Source organism: Acomys russatus, chromosome 21, assembly GCF_903995435.1.
Source record: "Acomys russatus chromosome 21, mAcoRus1.1, whole genome shotgun sequence".
NCBI classification, from domain to species: Eukaryota; Metazoa; Chordata; class Mammalia; order Rodentia; family Muridae; genus Acomys; species Acomys russatus.
The window spans coordinates 10,188,050-10,204,715 of NC_067157.1; the positions used below are offsets into that span (position 1 = coordinate 10,188,050).

A 16,666-nucleotide genomic window follows, 5' to 3' on the forward strand; every position below is an offset into this window, starting at 1 on the left:
GAGGACAGTCAAAAATGGCTTTTCACTCATAGGACATTCATGAAATAAATTGTTTAATGCCCTCAGCAAAGAACTCCTGCTACAAAGCTCGTTAGTGAACCATTACACCGCATCAGTCTTCTCTCTCCTTATTAAAATGTAAAATGTATTCAGCAGAGAAAACGCAGAGCTGCAAATGTGTTTGGAAAATGGTAAGTCTCCAGGAGGATGCTTAGGAGCCTGACTGGCTGTGAATATTCCAGCTCGCTCCGTATCAGCGAGAGCATGAGGCAGAGAAGCCAGCTGTTCCAGAGAGCAGAAAGACAGCCCTGAGAAATGAGACAGTTGTCTGACAGCCCAAGGACGTGCGCCCTGTAGCTCTCAGATAAGATGCACAGGAAGGTTTTTTTTTTTTTTTTTTCTTCAATCCAGGCTACTAGAGTTTGCAGCCCTTTCTCATACTCAGTGCTGGCTAATTTTCCATATTGAGATAGCCCAGGGTGCTTATCTCAGAGAAGCGGATTAGAAGTCACGTGATCATCTTCTTCAGTAGTGCTGGGATCACTGTGAGGTAAAGCAGCGTTTTTTTAGTTGACCTGGGGAACCAGTCAGTGGAAAGTATCCGGATGAAGACTTAAGATTCCTGAAGAGAGAATCTTTGGACTAGTTAGTGCTACCCCTGGTGATATGAGTGAGAGTCTCTGTCATCGAGTGTCACGTCCTTCCATTATCCAAAGTACCCGAGCAAAAGTTGCATTGTTGGGGGCAATGTTGTGGCATCTCTTCATTTGGTCTGATGTTGGGCAAAGTGATCTAAAATAAGAGTAATGCCTAAAAATGTGTAATTGACGTGATCACAACCTCAAGTCTAGCTGGGGTGATTTACAGCTGGAGGCAGAAAGTGGGCAGTACACATATTTGCTAGATATGTGTTAAGCACTTACAGTGTATCCGGTGCTACTCTGCCACTGGGCAGACAGTAACAACCAAGAGTGTCTGATTCCTTCAGAGTCCTTCTGTCCTGGGGTATGCAGATAGGATGAGCCAGTGACGTTATCCATAACACAATTTCATGTTGAAGCAAATGCCTTGAAGATACAAACCAAGGAAATGGGAGAGAGTGGTTGACGCAAGTAAGGCTCTGGCACTATTTTAGATTAGCTTTTTTGTTTGTTTTGTTTGGGGTTTTGTATTTTTGTTTGCTTGAAACAGGATCTCACTGTGTAGCCTTGGTGATAATGAACTCACAGAGCTCTGCCTGCCTCCACCTCTAGAGTGCTGGGATTAGTTGTGTGTGCACAAGGCATATTTCTTGGAGGAGCTAACCTGAGATCCGAGTTAAAAGGACTCTGCTGTGAAGGGACTGGGAATATGTTCAGTGCAGAGAGAACACACACTAAGGACTAGGCAGGAACTAGCTGGACACATTCGAGAACCAAGCAGAAGATGGTGAAAGCTACAGCCGAAGAGCTTTGTGGGTAGGGTAAGGTTGGGTCGGGGCAAGATCACAATAGATGGCTCACAGGAGCTCAGGAAAATATGGGGAGAGGAAACCATTCCTTCAGAACTTGCTGCTGTAAAGAGGTGCAGAGAAGTGGGACTTTGTCTAAAGAGAAATATGAACTCAGGGATCATTGTTTTAGAAACTTCACGACTGCGGATCTTCTGTCCTGATGGAATTGTAGGAATGGCCATGCCACCGACACTGGACAACAGAGCAACTGCAGGAGGGAGAGATCAGAAGGGCCCTACACGCTCTTTTACATTTTTATTGAAAACCAGAATTTCATTATCTTTGGTGTTATTTTCTTGGAATTTTCTAGCATATGAAATTACCAAAGTCTGCATATTTCTGACCTATAAAAACCAGGAGTTTCTTGGCATTCTAATAGTTTAACTTAGACAACTTTAAATGTCTCGTGTTTAGAATGATACACCCCTTTAACTTGAAAATAATCTCGTCTCCCTAAGAGTTGCAGTAAAAGAGCAGGCATACACTTCTTCCCAGTCTTTTGGGATTAAGTTGGAGAGCTGATACCATCTCTCCCTTCCCCAACAGCCATACTCTGATCACCCCGTAGTGGACATTTCCTATGAGTGAGACTGTCCTCAAGGTCACAGCACATCAGGAAATTAGCACCAACACATTGCTGCTCTCATCCTCAGAGCCCATTTAGCTCCCACCAGTCATCCCAGTAGCATCCTTGAGTAGGGGAGGGTCCAGTCTAGAACCTTACACTGCATTTAGTCGCTAAAGTCTCCTTCATTCTGAAACACGGCCCCACCCTTGATTTTCATGACCTTGACACTTTGAAGAACATAGCCCATTGTTTTGTAGACTGGACATTGATTTAGTTTGTTCTGATGATACCAAGTGCAATGACTAGCCTTCAAATCTACCCTACTTCTATTTTTCAAACCCCAGTATCCTCCCCTCCCACTCTGTACCAGGGTCCTTTCTTTGGCTAGGAGTGTTTTAGCCAAACTTTCTATCACTAGAGTAAAATACCTGAGACAATTAACTTGTTAAGAGAAAAAATTTCTTTTGGGTCACAGTCTGAAAGGCTCCAGTTCATGGTCCCTTGCCCTTTGGCAAAGCACAGCATGACAACAGGAGAGTGTAGCAGAGCAGATCTGCTTCAAGAGGAAGGGGCTAAGGTCTTATTGTCCCTGCTATGTAGCCAACTTACCCAAGACCCACCTCTTTCCAAGGTTCTATTAGCTCCTATTAGGGCTCCAAGCTGGCAACCCAAGGCTCTAAGACATAAGCTTTTGGGGGTGATTTAAAATCCAGACTATTAGCCAAGCACATACATCAGAATTGATTAGGTTTTAAAGTGATCTGTGGCGGTCACCTGTTTGGGGAAAGCAAGCTTTCACGTTGTGGGCAGTCCTATGCACAGACACAGAAAACACTACAGCATCTGTTGGTCTTGTCAACCAAGTGAAATGAGCTTGGAGTATCAGATTCCCAACCCCAGGTTACTTTTGAGTTGATGGTGGCTGTAGCCAGTGGGTTGGCAGCAGCCCTGTGAGAGACCTTGAACCAGAACCAAGGTAGGCCCTTCCTAAGTTCCTGACTAGCTCAGTAAGAGTAGCCATACAAAGACAGAGTAAATGTCTGTTGGCTTAAGACACATCATGAATACAGACAGAAATACTACACAAGTCATGTGGCTTCTTGTTGCATCCCATCTGGTGACATACAGTTCAAATTATGCCTTTATTCATAATCTTTATTTCAATTTTTTGACTAAAGTAGTACATTCTGAACTTCTCTACTGTGAACTTACTATTTTAATTAATGAATATTTTAGCAAGGTGCTTTAAAATTCTAGAAATAGCCTTTATTCACCAAACCTTTCACTTTGTCATATGTTTACTTTCCTCACTGTGGGATCTTGACTTATTATATTCAATGGGATGTAATCAATCATTGATATTACTCATTTTGATACTTAAATTGTCCCCAATTTTACCAGAGTCCCTTCAGCCTGCCCCCGTGTCCTCCGGCCATGTTCTCATCTTTCTTAGAGTGCTCTCCCGATTTCTGGCACAAGATGCTTTGGGTTCATCGTGTTCCTTGTTTGTCCTAGCCTTGAAATCAGTCACTCCTCCAAGGGTCCCTGATTCTTCTAAGTGGAAAATTATATTAAAGCCAAGATCTGGGCACTAGGTGTACCTGTTGCCACTGCAGGGTCACTGCTCCCAGGCCCACTCAAACAGCACACTATGTCGACATGCACAGATATGTACAACTGTATATAGAAGTACGCAGGTATCTATACTATCCAGTCTTTGTATGTATAGGCAAAATGCATTTACATCTGTAGTTTTATAATGACGCTTCTGATTACAAAATGTCCAGAGTTTATCCCAGACCTTCTCCAACAGTGAGAAATTGACTCCCTTTACCCTTGTTATGCTTATTTGATTAGTCCTCATATGTAATTAATCTCCCATCAGCCCTCATTCAGGATTGTCCCCAGTATGGATGCCCTCTATTGGCTCTGACTCCCTTTATGGACACACCAACCTCAGGGATGCCCTCCTCATCTTAGGCGAGCCCAGTACCTCAGTGCAGTTGTGTGCCCTTATGCCACTTGGGTTCTGGCATCCCCAGGCTGCTAAGGACTGCCTCACTGTTCAGATGTCTGTCTGGGGCATGGAATTAGAGCTGGTTCTGTGGGAGGGAAGACGGAGGGCAGGAGCATTGCTCTATAACTTTGTAATGTATCTCAACACTGATGGAGCATCCTTCCTGTTCACCACAACTAAGTTTCTTCCAGTTCTTAGGTACCAGAGATATGGAGAGGCTTGGTCCATTACCGTCATGGTGGGAGAATGACAACATTCAAGTAGGCATGATGCTGGACAAATAGCTGAGAGTTTTACATCCTGATCCACAGGCAGAGAGAAGGAGGGAGGGAGGAGGGAGGAAGACAGAGACAGAGAGATGGAGAGAAACAATGGGACTGATATGAGCCTTTTGAAACCTCAAAGCCCATCTCCAGCAATACAGTTCTCCTAGTAAGGCCACACCCACCCCTGCAAGGCCATACCTCTTAATCCTTCTAATCTTTTCAAACAGTTCTACTCTCTGATGACTAAGCAAAACTCAGTTTCCTTTTGGAATTATGGCCTACTCTTTGAATTTCTTCATTTTATGTTCTTTATTTATGTCAATGATGCAACTTGTGGACTATGTTTCTTTATAATTTTTAAATGAAAAAAGAATAGCCTTTAAAAAAAAAAGGATACAAAATAGATGTCAAGGCTATCTTGCGAGAGGCACTGAGCCAGTGCACCTGGTGAGTCCTAGCAATCAGTGCACTGTGAAATTGGTCAGCTTGGATGGGAACTGAGGCCCCATTGGAGCCTTCAGAGGATTTTCCTCGGTTGTCTGAGTGTGTAAGAAGCAGACTCCATCGTAGACAGCGGCTCAGTGGCGGGAGCCACAGAAGTAAAGACAGCTGGGTGTGCTGCCTTGCAGGCTTACGGCTCTACAGCTGCCTTGCTTCAGTTACTTGTCTATGTTGTCTTTGAACTTTAAGAAACCTTTAAAAAAAGACGTAGGTGAAGTGTGCTTCAGGGCTGTCAGGTCCAGTCCCTGCCGTGAGAACGTTAAGGCGTCCTGGTGGCCAGATGTAATAGGTCCTGGACATTGTTCCTGGGGAAGGGGGACATTAGGTGAGCATAAAGTATGGAATCTAGCTGATGATAATTTAACCAATATCATTAATAATAAAAACCAAAAAGTATGTGAAAATGTTAATGCCGCAGGAAATAGCCTGGGGCATGTAGAAACTCTGTACACTGTGCAATACTTTAAACGTAAGATGGCATTAACTAATAAACAGTTTATTGGAACTGGTGTCAAGGAAACAAGCAGGTTGCTGTCACCTGCACGTGAGAGGCAAGACACATGGCCATTCCTGCAACTCACTGGTTTATATTTCTAGGAGTGATAGGCCACAGCTGCTGCTGTTCCCGGAAATGCAAGGAACACAGGGAACACAGCTCCTGAAGATCTGTGCCTCGGAGGCGACCCCTTAGCCTGAGGCAGAACCCAGCCCTGTTGGAGGGTTGATGCCTCCTACCCTTTGCTGTCAAAAGTGCCCCTCTGCACACACCAGCACCGTGCAGTGACCAAGCCCTGTTGCCTGCAGGCCTCAAAGCCAAGCACCTCTTCCATTAAGTAGCTATTAAATGTTCTAGTTCGAGCCCACCAAACAACACAGCCAAATACTGCTGCCGCTTCCCCCACATTTATAATACACATGGCCAAAGCAGAGAGGTTCGCTCATATTTATACAAGGTAGGTAATAAGTCCAGATAATGGGAGGGAAGCCGTATCGTTTACAAATTGCATCCTAAATTGGAAGCATTTAACCTGATTCGGGTCAGAAAAAAAAAAAAAAATCATCGTGTCTCATTCCTCTAACACCAAAAAGCTCTGTAAAAGAGTAAAAATGACATTTTTAATTTTAGAATCCTCAAGGAGAATATAAAAAGAGTATCAAAAATACCAGCGGTTGTGGCTTGGATATAAGAAGTCCTGTCCCTGCCATTTCTATGTGTGCCAGGAGTAGACTGTCCCTTCTGTCTCCTTGGGGGAGCAAACACATGTGCCTGCCTACAAATGGGAGTCACCCACATCCTAGTACCTGAGATACGGGGCCCGGGGCCAGGTGTGCCTTACCCTCCTCCTGGCTCTGACGGGCAGGAGTCAGTTCCGGAAAGCAGGATTCTCTAAGTGGAGTGAACAGAAAGTGACATAGTCTGGGGCTTGGGGTTTTTGGGGTCACAGGAGGGCAGTAGAAGCAGGCTGCAGACTAGGCTTCCAGCACTCATGCCTGAGCCATATAGAAGCTGTCAGAGGGTCTGCGGTGGCACCTTAGTCACGGCAGCTACTAGCTCCAAAACCAGCCGGCTCAGCCCTATTCAGAAAGGCGCTGTTGCTCTGGCCAAGTCAAAAACACAATTGTCTTAGCCTCAGTCTACAAAATAGATACTTCTGTTCAGGTGACCCAGTTACAAATCAAAGTATAATGTGAACACCGTGGTAAATAGAACCATGGTCGCAGTTTAAAGTCAAATTCCAAGGGAGTCTGGGATGGTTGGTTTGGGGTGTTTGTTTGTTTTCAGTTTTCCTTTTTCTTTTCAGTGAGCTCAATATACTGGAAGGAAAGTTCAAGCCAATACTGAAGAATCTAACCTGTCTAATTCTGTCTATCAGTCTGTCCCTCTAGCCACCGAGCTGCCCACTCTCTGTTACCGTAGAACTTGAAAGCCTAGGATCTTCTCTGGGCATGCACAGCCCTCCTCCTCAGGCTCCTTGTGACCTCACAACCTCCTAACAAAGACCATGTGTCTGCTTCTACACACCATGGTGGCAAACAGAAGGAAACACTGTCAGGAAGGGAGGTAGGGACAGCCCCATCGAGGCTCCTGTGGTGGGCCCGCCACCATCTCCAAGGAGAGCAGGGGCCTCCACAGGAGAAGTGGATGACCTTCTGGGAGAGCATCTGCACATGAGGGGCGAGGACCTGGCAATGCCAGCCAGCAGCAAAGCAGGCAGAGCCAACAACAGATCTTTCATTTACTTGTCCTTTTGGGAGATGTGTGAAAAAGTATACTTTTAATATAAATATGTCTGGTTGGTTCTGGGAAGAATACAAGGTTTTTGTTTTCTGTTTATTTGATTGTGTGTGTGTGTGTGTGCGTGTGCACATGTGTACACATGCGTGCATGTACATGCATACCATTATTGCATATGTGATGGTCAGAGGACAAGCCGTGAGAGTCTGCCCTGTGCACCATGTGTGTTCCAGGAATCAAACTCAGGCCATCAGGCTTTGCAGCCCACACATTTACCCACTAAGCCATCTTGCCAGCCCAGTGTCAATAACTTGAAAACCCTTATCTCTTATCTCTGAATCTTCACACAAAAGTAGAAATAGTTGGGTAGCAAAACTGAATGGCCATGACGTTTGTCACTTTTTCATTTCCATAACAAATAACTTTTAGAAACCATTCAAAAAGAGGATAGATTAATTTGGGGCGGGTAACAATTTCAGAACTCTTAGTCTGTGCTTGGCTGGTTCTTTTACTTCTGGGTCGTGGCAAAGCAGAGCGGTGCGGTAGGGGAAGGGTTGCTCCCCTCATACCAGGCAGGAAGTGGAAGTGGCAGGGGATGAACCCGGCAGAAGATCTTTCCTCAGTAGCTCCCCACAATCAGGCTTCACCTCCTTCGTTCCACTTCTTTCAGTAATGCCACAAATTATGACGAGTCCATCAGCAGATCAATAATGATTGTGTCAGAGCCCTCCCCTACCAAAGCCCAGCAGGCGGCACCTCAGCCTTGGACACGTGACCCGTTGCAGAGTCAAATGGCATCGCCCACAGCCAGCACTCGCCTCAGAACTACATTGCGGGTATTCTACGAATCTCAGAACAGAGGCAGATAGTGGAGATACTGCTAGGGTGTGTGCACACTGAAGAGACTCAGAACACAAGGACCCAAGAACGGGTCCGCACAGGTGCCCACAGCAAGTCGTAGCAGGTAATGCGGGTGTGGTGACCTGGTTGAAAATGGCCTATATAGGCCCATAGGGAGGGGCACTATTAGGCGGTGTGGCCTGGTCAAAGGAAGTGTGTCACTGGGTGTGGTCTTTGAGGTCTCAGATGCTCAAGCCAGGCCCAGTGTCTCGTTCTCTCTTCCTGCTGCCTGCCAATCTGGATGTAGAACTGTCATCTACCTCTTTAGTGCCAAGGCTGCCTGTGTACTGTAATGCTTCCTGCCATGATGGTAATGGACTAAACCTCAGAACAGTAAGCCAGCCCCAAGGAAATATTTCCTTATAAGAGTTGCCGTGGTCATGGCGTCTGTTTGCAGCCACAGAAACCTTTACTAAGACGGTGAGTGAGTATGGCTGCTAATCCTGGGAGAGGTTTCAACCAGCTCAGTTCCAGATGTGTCCAGCTATCCTTGGTGAGTTGTTCTGAAAGGAAGTAAAGCTGATTGATCATTTATACTCTTGAAACCAAAGAATCAAAGCTCCTTTACCAGATAAGTGACAGATCTGAGGAGAAATTGCTGATGTGACAAAATTGAGCATGGCATTGGCAGTAAAGATGAGGGAGCCAGGCACAGGCACATGCCTGCAATCCTGACACTTGAGATGAAGGCAGAAGAATTGAGCATTCAAGGCTGCATAACAAGTTCAAGGCTAACCTCAGCCTCATGGCAAGTTCAAGGCTACCCTGGGCTATATGAGACCCTTCCTCAAAAAAAAAAAAAAAAAAAATTATGATTATGATGCAAGAATGTAAGAATGTGAACACAAAGCAAGCCTTAGCCTTCCATACATATTGATGGAACAATAAAAGGGGTAACTCTGGGATGCTAGAAAAGCTTCCCTCCTTCTGTAGGCTCAGGGGAGCTCACCGGCTGTGCAACAGGAGAGTACCAGAGGCCAGCCCTACAGAAACTTATGAGAGCAACAAAACATGGAGCCTATACACTTCTCAAAGACAACAAACACATGCCAGAGAGAAGAGTCCCTAAGAGGCTGCATGTGCAATGTGTCAGTTCAAAATCAGCTAAAATACAAAACTCTTAAATCCAGAACCAAAGAAGACACTAAGAGTATTTAAAGTGCCAAGCGCTGACAATAGGCAAAGATTTAACTCAGATAAATGGGCATTTTGAAAAAAGAAAAAGAAAAACTTAAAAAAAAAAAAAGTGATGCAGAAAGAAAAACCTTTTCAGGAATGTGAAGCAAGTCAGGGTTGTAAGAGAAAGCATCTGCAAATTAACCTTAAGGGAAATGATGACCTTTAGGCTTTCATACATAAAGACTTCTTATGAAAAGAACATGAGATTGTCTTGCAGTGTAGTGGATAAGTACTTCAGAACGGGGGCGGTGGGGGGGGGAAGAGTAATGTTTCAAACTATCAAGAAAAGAAAGTGTGAACCAAGGATAGTATCATCAAAGCTTCTAAGTAAGATTCTAGGGAGTATTGTTCCCATGGGCGTAGTAGAAATGAACTTTAGACAGCATGACTAGAGACATTTCTGTGGCATAGATAAGTGACCCCAGAAGTCCATGTGCTAAGGTCCCCCACCGGTGGCTCTGTCCAATGGCAGTGGTGTCCACAGGGAAGGGCCTAGTGCAAGGCCATTTTAAGGTGATTTGTCCACAGGGAAGGGCCTAGTGCCATTTTAAGGTGATTATCTCAAGTACTCTGTCACGGTGGCAGAAAGCTGATTAGCACAGACACTGGCATAGAGTACAATGTCAATAATAAACCATAGGGCTGGAGAAGTAGTGCAGAGGTTAAGAGCCATTCCGTTCCCAGCAACCACACGGTGGCTCACAACCATCTATAATGTGATCTAATGCCCTCTTCTGGCCTGCAGGTGTACATGCAGACAGAGCACTGTATACATAATAAATAAATAAATAAATAAATAAATAAATAAATAAATAAAATTTTTTAAAAGTAAGCCATGGCATCTACAAATCCAAAATAAGCATTTAGAAGGAGAGGCTAAGCTGTCATAGCTCTGTGGTCAAACTGCAGCACTGTGTGTAATGCAGCCCTGGGAAAGCTAAGACAGGAAGAGCAGACACACATAAAAGATCTGTTCTCAGGCACCACACTGATGCCGGTAATGTTAGCATTGCTGCTCTGAGGCTGTTATGTGTCCACTATGAGATGAATAAACCATGAGCACTTACAAATCCTGTCATCCTTAACGTCCACACAACACACCCACACATATACAAATATACACATATATACACACATGTCACACACACGTATACACACCTATCACAAATATACACATGTATATACAGAGAGAGAGAGGGAGAGAGACAGACAGAGAAAGAGAGAGAGAGAGAGAGAGAGAGAGAGAGAGAGAGAGAGAGAGAGAGAGAGAGACTTGATCATGAGAATGCCTCGTCCTACACTGTGGACCTAGAATGTCAATTTCCCACTAAAAGGAACCAGGGCTCCTAGAAGAAGTCACTGGTTCTGGGCCAGCATTGGGAGATGTGTAAACTAAAAACCGACACTTCTTGTTGGTCCACATGACTAGAAAGCTCTTGGAGGGAAATAGGGTCCTGTCATGAAGACTCACGAACTTGAAGATGCCCCCCCTGGACAAGGACCCTGTAAGAGTAACAGCTGCAGGAGAACAAAGGGCAGACAAGGTGTTTAAAGCTATGTGTTTGTAAGGTTTTAATCAGGTCCCTTTGAAAGATAATAGGGAGTCACCCTGCAAATGACAAGGAGAATAAAGCATACAGTTCTTAGAAGGGTGTGAACCGTAGCACTAAGCAAGCAGATGAGAGCTGGATGCCTTTAAACACTGCTTAAAGGACCGAATGGTGGTAACTGCTGGCCAGAGATTTATATTAGGATAATGGGCTTAGAAAGATAAACGTACCAAGAGTTCCTAGGGGGAAAAAAACCATAAACGCGTTCTAGACTAGCACACCACACAGAACATCCTACAGTAACTGTGAAGCCCACTTCCTCACTGTCTAGCACACTGGCTGTTGGCCTCATGTGCCACCATGCACTTGTCCTGTGGCACGTAATAGTGAAAACGATTTTAAATATATTTAACGCAAATGAATTTATGAAGGAGAGATAGACATGTTTTTTTGTTTAGATCACAAGTGTGGGATGAGAAAAAGATTTGTGAGCGAACAGGTGATGTTTATCCCCTTAGAAGTCGAACCACCGTGTGGGAGAGATTGGTTGTTAACCAGCTGTAAAACATCCTTGAACAAATTCTGAGAGGAGGTATAAATGTGAGCCAAAAACAAGAGGCGGGGCCATTGGAGAATTGGGATAGTTTTGGCTGTTCATTGCCCCCCTTCGAGATGTTCCTAGAGAGAACCGCTCGAGGGAAGCCTTCGGGGCTCCAGGCTCCTGCTGAGGTTCTGGGTTCTGGTGGCTCCAGGTTACAGCAGAAGAAATCCTGCTGACAATGCCAGGAGAATCGTTCCTCGGAACTGATATCCTTACAGTTTCATTATTGTATTCTTTAGCCTTCTTTTTCTATTGTTTAGGTTAGTCGGTTATAAGTGAGGTACTCTTGGTTAATAAGTTCATAATAAAATATATTTGTTAAGAAAATTGAGCCCACAAATTTAGGTGTGAATTTAAACGGCCACATATGGCCAATTGCTACCGTATTGTACCAGTGCACTTTGAGAGCTGCTTTCTAGACGTAGGTGTCTAGCCCTCAGGATGTGAGCTTAGATGTAGAAGTACATTGATTTTCTTTTTCTTAAGAACTGAACACATTTTCACTGTAGCACCTTGGTAGAGTCAAGCCTAGGCTTCAATGTGTGAGTGCCTTATTGGAAAGCTACAAGACTTTGATGAAAGAACCAGAGAGATACCATGCACGCTCAAGGGATAACGCCAGGACAGCATCCACAAACCAAAGGCTGATGTCACTGAGACCACGGAGGATGGAAGAACTCTCAATTCCTGATCGACACTGTGAAACAAAGACAGAGGTCACAACAAAGATAGATCACTGAGCTGTTTGCTGAGGTTTTGCTCCCCTTACAGCCTGTCTTAGTAGACCCAAATTATAGTTTTGATCTGATGAGGGTTTTCTCCCCGATGGAATGACACAAATGACCTAAAACCATGATCTGATCGTCAGCATTATATTCTCTCGATCCTCTGGCTAAGATGTGATGATAAACAGCAGCAGCAGCCACCTTGTACAAGACACAGAAAGTTCTGGTAGCAATAGGCAGACCACTGGGAAGACAAATGGATCCTATGAGTCAAATTCATACTAGATTTTCTGGAAATGGTAAGTGGGGTTCGATGTATACCAAAACGCGCGTTACAGAAAGGGCACAAAATTTTACCGTACCGAAAAAAAAAAAAATCACACACAGTTGTTACAATTACCTAAGTGTCTAATACTTTAACCACCAACCATGAATCCTCATGATTAGACCCAATTTTGAAAACACTTCAGCCCCAAGCCAGTGTTCATTTGCTGGTTACTTAGTATGTGCAAGCCAGAAAAGTCACCTCAACGGGGATTAAACTATAAAGGGCTCAAACATTAGTTCTGCATTCAAGTATAAGATGGAGATTTTTTTTTTTCCACCAGAAATGGCCATATTAAAAGCAGCCCCACTGAACAAAGAGCATTAAAGGGCACCAGTCAGGATTTTCCTTAAAAACCATCTGTTATGTCTAATGAATTTCTGCCGGGGGTGTTTCTTCTGTGGGTAGGAGCAGCAGTCAAGGCGGAGTGTCACCAGTGCTCAGTGTTTAAGGTGCCAAATGATGTGTGTTAAGCAGCCTGTACATGAATTGGTAAATATGTTACCCTAAATAAGACCGTACCATTCCTTGAGGGGAAATACAGAACACCCTGTCAGAATCTACAATGTAATTATAATATTTTATGTCCAAAAATACGACTGGCATTTGAATGAGGGGGCAATAGGTCATCTCCCTTTGAGGCTGTGAGAAGCTTAAAAATATATTCCCTCTGTCCATGGCCAGTAGACAAATGTGGATTTTTTATTATTATTATTTCTTGTCATCAAAGTACACTAATAAGCTAGCTCTCTCTACTGGAATCCATAAAAGAAAATAGTCTCATAGTTTCTATAGTGTATAGTATTTAAATGTGAGGGGTTTTGTTTTGTTTTGTTTTTGTTTTAATCTGGAAACAGATACCAGTTTGTCTATGCAGTGCTGGGGTCTGATTTCACCCCTATCCCTTTCCAGAGGCGTCTGGGTCTTGGATGTTTTCTTTCCTACCTCAGAAATGTATTAAGTAGATGGGGAAGTTTAAAAAAAGAAAAAGTCTTCTCATTAGAAAACAAGAAATGAATCTAATATTGCTGCTCATATCTTTATAGTTAAACGTTAAACTGTGCCCTCCAATGTAAGGATAGTTGTATTTTGTCATTTAAAACAAAGTTCGTGTTTAAAAATGCTCAATGCTCCCAGTGCTTGGGACACAGGAGCAGGAGGATCAGAGTTCAAAGACAGCTCAAACTACATGATAAAATCTTTTCTCAAGAAAAAAAACTGGAGCCAGATATGCCCCTGTGATTCCAGCATTCAGATATCTGAGGGTTGTGAGTTTGAAGGTAGCCTGGGCTAGTAAGACCCTGTCTTTAAGAAAAACAAAAAACCAAAACATGGGCATGGGCAGGTAGAGGACACGCAGAGGCTCACAGCCAAGCCACACCATGTGGGCAAGCAGAAGACCCCCAGTGCTCTGCCAGCCTTGTGGCCTGCCCTCAGCGGGAGTCACTACGATGTGCAAGTATGCACTGCCGCTGCCGCTGGCTGGCCCAGCCACCCTTTGAGAACTCCAGCTTAGGCCTACGAGGAGTTCCCCGTGACTGGCTCATAAAACACAGGTTCTTTGTGGATCCACTTCTTCCTGCTCCCTTTTGATTATTCCAGTAGTGTTGGGGCTGTCTTGAGCTTGCTTCCGACCCAGATACAGCAGTAAATATTTTAACATTGCAGTTCTGTTGTTCAGCATAGAATTCGTATCAAGGATGGTGTTAGATTGTAAAACAATACTGAGATTGTGTTGGAATCCTAAACACACCTGCCGCTCTGTGAGGCTGAGTCAGCTAGAGCTTGGCATTTCCTATTTGCAGAGTTTGTTTCCATTTTCTGTGACTCTGCTTTCAGTGACTCAGGTTCTGAGAAACAGAATGAGGACTCCCCATTTATTTCTTGATTAAAAAAAAAAAAAAATCAAAGGCGTTGATGGGTGGAAGTGGCTGGTCCCATTTGTGGTTGCCCCGGCCCAACTCCACTAGGATGGGAGGGTCTCTGCCCCTGCCAGTCATAAGGTTTTAGTTTCTAGAAGGTGCCTTTGAGCAGCCTTGGATGTCTTCTATGACTCTTGCCAGGAATCCCATGCACATGGGGCTCCGTGCAAAGGTAGATTCAAAGAGAGGACGAGGACCATCAGTTCAGTCCTACAGATAGCTCGCCTAAGTGACAGAGCGTGTAAAACCAGTGCTTCCTTCCTCCAAGGCAGATGTGAAAACTAATCAAGATGACATGCGTGTAGGAGCTCTGAGAAGGAGCAGGTGCTGGCCCAGTACAGGTCATGTGTTGATGGTGGAGCTGGGAGATGCTGTGGCTGATGATTTGATGGGACTCTCTGAAAACCAATGGAGCCACTTTGTCAACGGGCCCTGAATATTGCCAGCCATCAAAGCATCCTAACTTCTCATCCTGAATTAAATTAACTGTAGAGTTCCTGTATTTTTCTGAGGCAAAATTATGAATAGAGTTATATATGATCTCGTCTACACAACTCTTTCAAGCCAGTTGAGCACTGTCTCAACCACCCACCGTACCAGTGTGCTAACCACAGACACTCAGTGACCCTGTGTCTGCACTGTGGAGCGAAGTCCTGTCAGCCATGTACAATGAGATTTAGCCATCTCAGGATTCTTTTCTTTCTCCCCCAAACCCTCACTGTCATCCCCTCCTTATTCCCTCATTCTCTTTCTGGTGTGTGTGTGTGTGTGTGTGTGTGTGTGTGTGTGTGTGTGTGTGTGTGTGTAAGAGCAAGAGAGATGTTTGTACATGTTTGTGTGTGCACATGTGTGTGGAGGCTGGAGGTTGGCCTCTGATGTCGTCTTCAACTCTTTCCATCTTTTTGAGGCAGGGTCTCTCACTGACTGGGGATCACCCATTGACTTGCTGGTAAGATCCAAGGATCCCAGTCACCTCCCCAACCCACCTCTGTCCCAACCCCTACTGCATTCCAGGGCTGCGGTTACACATCTAGCTTTAATGGTAGTGCTGGGGTTCCAAGCTCAGGTCATTGTGTTTGTGTGGTAGCCATATCACTGACTGAATCACCTCATCCCACTTTTTATTGTTTTAGCCTTAAATGAATCACTTCCCCATTGGGTTTTATTTGCGTAAGGAAGGATTCAGTCTAAGATTGTGTGAAATTATTAGAATGTTTTTTAAAATGAGAATACAAATGTTTCATAACTATTCCAAACTTGAGTTGAAATATATTATTCTGAGAACTTATAGCATGACTAGTGCCTTCCAGTTTTATTTTCTTTCAGTGAGATGTCCTACACTCTCCAGCCATCAGGGCATGGTGTGTGTCACACGCAAAGGCAGCTGCAGAGGTTGTTCTTGGTCTGGTGAGCGGTTCTCACAGCTCCTTCTAGACCTTTCTCTGTTTCCATTAATGCAGCCCTTTCTTTCACTTTTTACAGAACTCCGATCTCCGCTTTCTCTCAAGACAACATCTATGAAGTTCAGCCCCCGAGAGTAGACAGGAAGTCTACAGAGATCTTCCAGGCCCATATCCAGGCTAGCCAAGGCTTCACACAGCCCCTTGGTAAAGAGGACACCGCCATATACCGCGAGTATATCCGAAACCGCTACTTATAAAGAAAGCCTTGAGGACGGCGAAGTTACACTGGCTTAGATTGTGATCTGTGAAAAGGAACGCCCGCCCCGGGTCTGGAGAAACAGCTCAGTGGTTAAGGGCATGCACTGCTCTTCCAGAGGATCAGAACTTGGTCCCCAGGACCTGTATTGAGTGGCTCACACGGTTCAGTGGCTCTAGGCATCTAGTGTCACCTTCTGAATCCTGTAGGCACCTGTACCCAAGTGGGTGCCTGCATGTGTGCACACACACAAAATTAAAAGTGCTGCAAGTAAAATCGTAAAAAAGCAACCCCCCCCCCAATCCTTTGTATCTGAAGCCTTTCACCCTTTGTACCATGCAAATTACAAATTACAGGAAATAAAGAAATGTCTGTCTCTGTTGCTGGTTTTGCTTTTGGTCTATTTTAGAAAAACTTCACATTATGAAATGTCGTAGGAAGTCTTACTTTCTGAAGCTGGTAGGTTCTGGTGAGTTCCACCTTGTGACAGGAACTGTGGCAAGGTCTGGGAGTATCCCAGTAACAAAACAGCCCTAAGTATTTTCTCTTAGGAAGAGTGAGGCAATGTACTTTTCTTCATAGTTGTCATTTTTAATTTATTCTGGGGGTTTGTATGTTAATTTTGTATTTTGACTGGAAAAAAATTTCTTTACCCATAAAGCCATGTTCTCAGGAGATATAATCTGAAGTGTTTATGGATAGAGGTGTCAGATCTCAACAATGTG

General features: G+C 44.4%; 1 protein-coding gene across 1 annotated transcript in view; it reads left to right on the plus strand.

Annotated features, from left to right (window-relative positions):
• Fig4 (FIG4 phosphoinositide 5-phosphatase) overlaps positions 1-16,201 on the plus strand; it is a 114,171-nt gene extending 97,970 nt beyond the window's left edge. Inside the window, exon 23 of the mRNA XM_051164130.1 lies at positions 15,765-16,201. Coding sequence (XP_051020087.1) covers positions 15,765-15,942 — 178 coding nt within the window. The 3' untranslated portion in view covers positions 15,943-16,201. The remainder of the gene's footprint in view (positions 1-15,764) is intronic.
• Positions 16,202-16,666: the final 465 nt, after the last annotated feature.